Here is an 8439-nt window from a genome sequence, read left to right as displayed (position 1 = left end):
TGGCCGATCAACGCTTTTGACGAGATATCTCGCGATCCGGTCGTAACGGATTAACACTTTTGACGATAATCTAGCTTTCTAGCACCAATATTTTGACATTCTAGATGAATATATTTTATAACTAATTCTATTCGTATAGCTAAAAGGAAGAAATAAATACAGCTACTACCGTATCGCGAGATATCTCGTCAAAAGCGTTGATCGACTACTACCGGGTCGCGAGATATCTCGTCAAAAGCGTTGATCGGCCAGTATTGAGTCGCGAGATATCTCGTCCAAGGTAACGAAAGGGTTAAAAGAAAAACTCCGATCGAGAGAATTCGTAAAGCGAGAACTGCCTGTACGTGGAGTTACCAAATACCACGCAGCCGAATAAAACATCCCCCCCGTCACGTTTTCGTCCACAACTCTATCTCGGAAGGGAACGGATTAGTGATGGGACGAGTTGAGTATTTCAACTGGTTAAACTCGAGTCAAGCATATATTCGAATCAACCCGAGTCGTTTTAATTGTTACAAACGAATGCGAGGTACGAGGGGAAGAACGAGACCGAGATGCCAATCGCGCCTTATTTCCTTATTCGAGTAATCGTCGTTCGATTCGTTTAACTCTCGAACTCATTGACTCGACTCGTCGCGCCGAATATACGCGGCATCGAGTCGTCGACTCGAGTTGGCAATGTTCGAGTAACTCGAGTCGATGACGCCCTCGACTCGGTATATCACTTAGCTCGAGTAGTTAAGGTGAAGTGAAACCCCCTTCAAATCAGTCGATTCGAATACAACACTTTTTTTTTAAGGGTATTGGACCAAACTGTCCGAAGCTTTGACACATGACTCGCGATCAACTAAGAATTGTCCTGACACATTTAAAATTTGAATTTTTGGAATAAAATTTTTTAACTTAGTTCAGACCAGAACCAAAATGGCGTCGAGCTCTCATATTTCGATCAATATACAATTATTGTAGTCTCTGATATGAGAAACGAAAGGATCAGGACAATTTTACGACAATTTAGAACACTCTGGTAATCGATAAACTCGCATTTGAACGAGATAAAGGCAAAAAAAGTGTTGTATGCGCTTCTATGCTAAAACGATGGGAATACGAGGTCTCGGAGTAAAAATTTAATTGACCTGGAAATCATAGATGGCGCAGGGTGTCCCTCTGCAGTGAATTAGGGCCCCAGAAAGCAGTAATTCAGAGGATTTCTGGACATTTACTTCGATTTCTTGATATTTATTGTACGAAAACGACAGGTGGAGTATGCCATTTGGTACAATACCCAATATAATTCGGCACAGCTGTCAGTATAAAAACGAACGTCGGCAACGTAGGCATTTAGAAAAAACTTCTTTATCGACGTCGATCAAGTTCCTCGACGTGTTTCACTTCACCTTAATCGAATGATTTTATTCGCCAACTCGCCATAGACTACCCTCGCCGCGTGGAATGTTTCCTCCGAGTTATCGACTCGAGTCCAAATTCGAGTTGTCCCTGCTCTCGAATTCGAGTAACTCGAGTTGGTAAAGTATTCGACTCGTCGCGTCGCCAGAGCGGATGTGTTGGTCCGAGGGGGTATCTCCCCAGGAAATCGCAAGCAGAGATCCCTGGACACCGTTGTAAATCCCCGAAAACCTGGCAAAATTAACGACCGATCGTCCCTCGCCATCGAATCGCACGAAATCAAAGGCGATCGGTTCTCAAAGAAGGAAATCGCTGTCATAGATTTCCGGGCGAGCATCCCCTCGGGCTGGCCTGCGCAAACCGTCGGGACGTTCGAGCAAGCGGCGCGTCCCGATCGAAAGACAAACGCCAAATTCGCGTCCTCCGGCCAATCCGGACTGCGACCCGACGAAGAGATCGAGCATACGTACCTTCACAAGGGAGCAAGATCGCATTACATCCGATAAACGGCTCTACCTCGTCGCCGGACGGAAGAAGGATGCCCGGGACGTGAGACGCGGCCGCCGGCTAATCGGCACCGGGCGATAAGCAAAGGCAAAAGCAAAAGCAAAAGCAAAGGCAAAGGCAAAGACAAAGACTCGCTCGCAAATGGCAGTTCCGGCCGGCCCCGGTGCCAATGGCCGTATCTCGAGCCCGGTATCGTTGGAGCGGTGCCATCCTCGGAGCGTTCTAGGAATACAACGACTCGTCGTCGATACGTCTAAGGCCGTAAGTAACCGCATCCTCCCCGGCGTTACTAATTGAGATTCAGCGGTGCTCGTAATGGGCCGAAATAACACGGATTCCAATCCGAAGAATAGCGGAGGGGAAATATGGGTGGCCATTCGTCCCGGCGCAAAATCACCGAGCGGGGAGGTGGCCCGGACAGAGACGGATAGCCGAGTCTCGGGAGCCAAGGAGCGAGAGGGGCGCCCCTGGTAGCCGGCGGCGAGGACGGGAACCAGCCAGCAGGCCCTCGGCTCGCGGCTCCCAGATTTATGCGTCCCGCCTCGCAGCGCTGATATCCGAGAACTCACGGCCCCGTTCCGCTCGTAATGAAAGAAATAAATTTACTCGGCGATGCTCGGAGGATCGGAGAGGAGAGCCCGGGGCCGAGCCGGGGCCCGAGTCTCCTCTTCTTTATGCGTTCCTCACGCGAGACGTTCCCTCCGTTACCCGCGAACGCCCACGTTAGCCTCTAAGCGGGGCTCCGGAACCGGAGGGAGGGAGGACAGAGGCGAGAGTTATGAAAGTAGCTCGGACGGCCACGGAGTAATGGGAGGCGGGTGGGTAATAATGGTTAGCGGCCCGGTGATTTAGACGTCGCGCCGGGCCGCACCGAGTGACACCACCTGCGTACGTCATTCTACAAACGTGTTTATTAAAGCGGTATGGAAACTCAACGATATTTACAGGTCTTATTTACAGGACGAGCGCCGCATCTCGCGGGGCGCGGACGACCTCCGACCGCTCCGAGCCTCCGCGACCGCCCGGACGGGTCCTCGGCTCGCGCAACTACCGAATCCCCTTTCGCACTTTCTCCAAACAATATCGTAATATCACAGTTATACAATGGACATTTGGTGCGCCGTCCTCGGGGGGAGCCGAGCCTTCCGAGGCGATAACGAAAACGCGAGCCGGAACCGTTCCGCGGTCCTTCTCCGAATCGGCGAAACCGTCTCTCCGGCGAGACGCGAAAAGAAATCCCAAGTACGTATACCGTGTGTGTGTGTGTGTTTTTTCTTTTTCCTTTTTCAGATGCGATACGCGCGTTTCAAAGGTGCACGCTCCTCGTTCGTCCGGGCATTCGGCGGCCGTCGGCCGATCCGCGACCGAGAGAGATCTGCCCCGACGCCGCGTCCTCTCGGACCGACCGCTCGCCTCCGTCGTCGCCGGAGCCCGCCCGCGCCCCTCGGCGGGGCCGTCTTCTCGCGACGCGCCCTTAACTCTCAAGATATATATACTATNATATTCTTTTAAATAGAGGTCTACTTTACAGGAGTGCACGCGGGGCTATGTACAGAGCGGGGCGCCGGCGCGGAGCCAGATTACGGGTGGACGGCGGCGCCGATCCGCTGGCCGTAGATGGCGTACGGCGAGTAGTAGGGCCCGAGGGCGTTGAAGGCGCTGTAGGGCGAGGCGGCCAGCGAGGCGGGCAGCGGCCCGGTGGGCGGCTTGCCGTAGGGGTGGTACCTGGCGCCCAGCGGGCTGAGCGACGGCGCGGGGTAGGAGCCCCCGCCGGCAGCGGCGGCCGCGGCCGCGGCGGCGGCGGCGCGGTGCAGGGCCGCGGACGGCGACAGCAGCGGGTGCGGGTGCGGCCCGGCCAGGAGGGCGGCCGCGGCCGCGGCCGACGTCGAGGGGTGCTGCTCCCCGGCGGCGGCTGCCGCGGCGGCGGCGGCGGCGGCGGCGCCGCTCGCCAGGCTCGTGTGGCTGCGCAGGTGCTGGAGCAGCTCCTCCGAGGTGGAGAAGCGCTTGCCGCAGTACGACTCGCCGGCGATCCAGTTGCACACGTAGGGCCGGCCGCCGGCCAGGGACGAGGGGTAGGCGAGCGACGGGGGCGGCATGGGGCCGAGGCTCGACAGGGCCATGGCGAGGCCGTACTTCTGGTGGTCGCACTGCGTGCACCCGCTGGGGCAGGTTCCCGCGGCGGCGCCCATCATCATCTGGGCGTTGTGCATGCTGAACTGGCACCCGGTGCAGTAGGGGTCCTTGCAGACGGGCACGAGGGCCTCGCCGCCGGCGGGCGTCTTGACGCGGGCGTAGCTGAGGTAGGGGCTGCCGGAGCCCCCGCCGGCGGCGGCGGCGGCAGCGGCGGCCGCCGCCGCGGCGCTCTGCCCGGCCGACGGGTAGCCGCCGAGGAGAGCGGCCGCGGTGGCGTGGTGGTGCGAGAAGGGCGAGGCCCCGGCGAAGGGCGGCCGGAAGGCCGGGTTCTCGGCGAGGCCCGGCGGGCAGCAGAGCGGGCTGCCCGCGGCGAAGGCCGGCACGCCGCCGCTCTTGTAGCCGGCGGCCAGGGCGGCCGCCGTGGCCGCGTCCTTGCCGTGCCCGGCCAGGATCTCCATGCCGGAGCGGACGATGGGGCTGGCGCCGGCGCTGCCGCGCGGCGACTCCGCGCTCTTCTCGCGCTCGGCCGGCGTCTTGCGCTCCGAGAGCGACGGCGGCGTGCCCGTCGCGGCGCCCCCGTGGTGCGCCGAGCCCGGCGAGGCCGATTTCCGGCCCAGCGGGGTCCGGTGGCCCGAGCTCTTCTTCTCGGAGCCGGTCGTGTCACTGCCACTCGCGCAATCCTGCCGGTCACTCGCACTGTGCACACTCGCCTTCGAGGTCGGCCGTCCCTCGTCCGACGGCGACTTCTTCGACACGACGTTGGTCTCGTAGGGCTTGAACGCCAGCGGCTTCGAGTCCGACGGGCTGCCGCGGGTCCGCTCCATCTTGGCCGCCGGCGGCGAGCGCGCGCTGGACGCTCCCAGTCCCTTCGAGTGCTTGTCCAGGGGCGAGATCAGCGGCTTCGACGGCGAGTCCGCGCCGATCTGGCTGCATGTCTGGGCCAACAGCGCCAGCGGACTCTTCTTCGCGTCCAACTGTAACACGATCAATGGACGTCTTTTATTATAGGACGCAGCGGCCGAGAGTGTTGAGATGTCGAATCGTGGAAGCGCCCGGCAATTGGTACCTCGGTCCGCGCAACGATCTACTTTGCAGTCTTTCTTTGCGGCTATCTCGCGCGACGGCAACCGGAGATCGAACGGGAAAAACGGGCCAATCATCCCGAATAGTTGCCCAATGTAAGGTTTGCCGCGATTAATTTTCTACAATTTCGTTCTTCCCGTTTGCCTCCCGGCTACCGTCGCGCGTGATACTTGCGAAGGCCTTAACTGCGGATCGCCGCGGAAGCAGCAAAGTACGAAAAAGGAATCGACGTTCCCGAGCCGGAGCGACGGAAAACGGTGCGGTGACATAAGTGGCGCACGATCCGAACGAAAAGAAGGAAATTGGTATTCCCAGAAATGAAGGATTAAAAATCGTCCAGGGCTTCGCTGCCGAAACTGTATCTATTTGTAAGAAGTCGAGTGTCCACTGCGGCGAGTAAAGAGACGAATCGCGACTCGCGAACATGTCCGAAACGCTCCCTCGTCTCTCGATAAAATAAAACCGCCTCTTCTCTCAACTAGAAAAATTAGTTATCGGTGAACCGCCCAATAGTATTTTTCTTCGATGCGAGACGCGCAAACGACGCGTTCACAATTTCCAGAAATTACCGAGATAGACCCCACGTTCGTTTTTTTTTTTTAATATAAAAAAAGCAGCGCAACTCCGATTCGGTCACACAATCGCGACGAACACGATCCGTGCCGTTCCTTCCCACATAATTTTTTACACAACCGCATAATGTATCCATCGCGAATTTCAGAATCTCAATTATCAATAAACGTTAGACTGTATACCAATCGCGCGGATAACGAAAAAACGAAATTGCTTTCCGAAAGACGAGAAACCTCCCGAACTCGCGCAAGAAATCTAACCACCTTCCGAACCAACGAACAATGAATTTCTCTGAGCATATTAGAAACAGGAAAAACGGTAAGGATAAACCGTTTTGACTTTCCCCGCAAAAAATCGGAATTGCGGCTCCGTAGAGTTCTTGAAAGAAAAAAGTGCGCATATTCTTCGTCGGGTTTCAACGCAATCGGGATTTCGTAAAAATTCCACCCCTTCATAAAATTTGCAGCATCCTCAAACGTGGAACTTCGCTTCCAGGAGCAAAATCTTCATGCACGAGCGCGTTCCTCCTTCCGTCGCCCTAAGTATGGCCTTCTCGATGATCCGACGTAAAAAAATGTAAAAATTCGTATTTCGAGTACTAAGGGAACACGCGTCGTTATCCGAGATAGGATCGTTGTTTAAATTTCGTTATATGGAGTGGTTCGTGGAGGTTTCGAGGCGTCGCTCGATGCGACGGCGAGCAGGCGCCGCGGCGGCGGGTGCCGTCGCATCGCGCGCCGACGGAACACTTCCAGACGCCGACTGAGCCATTAAATAATGAACATCGGAGGCAATTCGAGAGGACGATCGATGATCGGCAGATTTTCACACCCCACTCCGGATTATTGAACCATTTCGAGTCCAGCTTCACCAAAATCTGGCTGAAAGCCTTTGAACCAGATTACAAAGAGTAAAAACGGAAAATCTTCGGAGAAGCGGATCTTCCGCGTTTACACAGTGCTTTTGAGGTAATTGAAGTTGGTTTAACGATATGAACGTTTTAGTCCACGGAGAAGAGAAACTTACAAGGAAGGTATCCCGGGTCGATCTCTCCGATTTCATTTTTTTTATAATATGTTACAGTAGACTGAAAACTAAGCGACACGTATTTTTTTATCTGCCATTAAACACTTTAAGGAGGTGAAATTATCATCCAAAGGCCTGCGAGAGGTGGCTCACCTCAATTTTCTTTTTAATTCAGAAAATTATATTTTTCATCTCTCGTTATGAGAAAGCTTTTCCAGGTGGATTGGTTAAGAAATATTATGTTCTTGTGGGTGAAACTGCCAAATCGCCCGTTGAGATGAATAATTTGAATATTGGTTTCACCGCCTTAAAGTGTTTAATGGCAGATAAAAAAAATACGTGTCGCTTAGTTTTTAGTCTACTATATCATAAAAGAATGAAATCGGAGAGATCGACCTGGGATACCTTCCTTGTTATACGAAAGGATGTTCAATCAGACTATGACTTATTATTCTCCCATGAATCCGGAAATTTGGATACTTGGTTTCGTTGAATGGTGGATCTTCAAGATGCGGTACGAGTTTTCATTTTTACGGGGTTTAGGGAGAGCAAACCGATCCCGACGGAGAACGGAGAGGTCGGAAAGGAAATTTTCTTTTCCGGAAAATTCCGCCGATATTTTCCCCTCGAAACGTAAAAGCGCGAGTTCCAATCTGCCGTCAATCGCGAACACCCAAAGTCACTTTATATACTGCGCTCTTTTCTCCAGAGGAAGAAGAATCTGGTTTCGCGCGAACGAAATCTCGATGCGACTCCGGAGACGGAGCCCGTCGCGCGACTGCACTCTTTCCAAACATAAAGGGCGGACCACAAACGACCGAGACTGCACTTTCACGATCCACAAAGAAGCCTAAGCGAGGCCAGGTAGGCGAAATTCTAATATTTCCCCAGGAGCGCTCCGGCCGACTGCGAAAAACGCACAAAGGGATCTTTGCGCGGAGCGTTTCTCCTCGCCGCACGGGTGGTCGAAAGAGAAAACGGCCCCTGTGCGGAAAGCGAGAAACGCCAATAAATCGCGTTCGAGAAAGGCCCTCGGAGCCGGAGTCCGTCCTGGGAGGCGCGCCCGGGTCCTGGCACGGCGACCTCGTACTAACCGTGGTTGGAAGCGGAGACAGATAATCCGGTTGTAAGTACTGATTGTGTCCGCTGGTCAGCATGCCGCCTTCCTCGAGCACAACCATTTGTTCTCGCACTAACTCTCCCAGGAGTGCACTTCACCAACAACACACAAATAGATTCCTCGAGGTCCGTCCAATCTCCGGCGGCGGGGTCACGGACCGAGGAGCGAAACTAGAGGGCCGAGCTGACGACGCGAGGACGCGCGATACGTTCCGCTCGAAATCCAGGAAAATAATGCCGAGGAGAGCGGACCCTCCGAGTGCGCGGAGTGGAATGCGCCCGCGGCGCCATCTGGCGGCGGCGGCCCCCCACTCCGGCGCCGCCGGCCGGGGAGGGGCGCGGCTCGCCGGAACCCCGGGAGGTGGGGAGGCATTCTAATTCAACACGCCACCCATGATGTTGGCCCGACGATGACAGCTCCCATCCCGGCTTTGATATTTCACCGCTTTTACAGCCCGCTCCCCCCCACCCCCGGCCGTCGTCCCGCCGGCCGACGAACCGTCACCGCGGCACGGCAACCCGATATTTTATACCGTGAAACCTGTCCGTCTCCGCCGCCCGACCCCGCTTAATAAGCAGCTTTCAAAATAG

At 55.4% G+C, this 8439-nt stretch overlaps 1 protein-coding gene across 1 annotated transcript; it reads right to left on the bottom strand.

Moving 5' to 3' along the window:
- Positions 1-2803: 2803 nt before the first annotated feature.
- On the bottom strand, positions 2804-8147 carry LOC105694637 (zinc finger protein Noc). The gene is made up of 2 exons (XM_012415504.2): positions 7824-8147; positions 2804-5021 (listed from the first exon to the last, which is right to left on the bottom strand). Exons 1-2 carry the CDS (start codon positions 7908-7910, stop codon positions 3495-3497), a joined length of 1614 nt encoding a protein of 537 aa, XP_012270927.1. The 5' UTR covers positions 7911-8147; the 3' UTR covers positions 2804-3494.
- Positions 8148-8439: the final 292 nt, after the last annotated feature.

The sequence above is a fragment of the Orussus abietinus genome, unplaced genomic scaffold, assembly GCF_000612105.2.
Source record: "Orussus abietinus isolate OABI.00-Male unplaced genomic scaffold, Oabi_2.0 scaffold783, whole genome shotgun sequence".
Lineage (NCBI taxonomy): Eukaryota > Metazoa > Arthropoda > Insecta > Hymenoptera > Orussidae > Orussus > Orussus abietinus.
This window is presented reverse-complemented; position numbering and strand designations above follow the sequence as displayed.

Excerpts from the sequence above, each read along its gene's own strand:
- LOC105694637 (XM_012415504.2), bottom strand. The coding sequence starts at position 7,910 with ATGGTTGTGCTCGAGGAAGGCGGCATGCTGACCAGCGGACACAATCAG. Across the intron at positions 5,022-7,823 it reads TGTCTCCGCTTCCAACCACG|TTGGACGCGAAGAAGAGTCC; the intron begins GTTAGTACGAGG and ends ATCGTGTTACAG.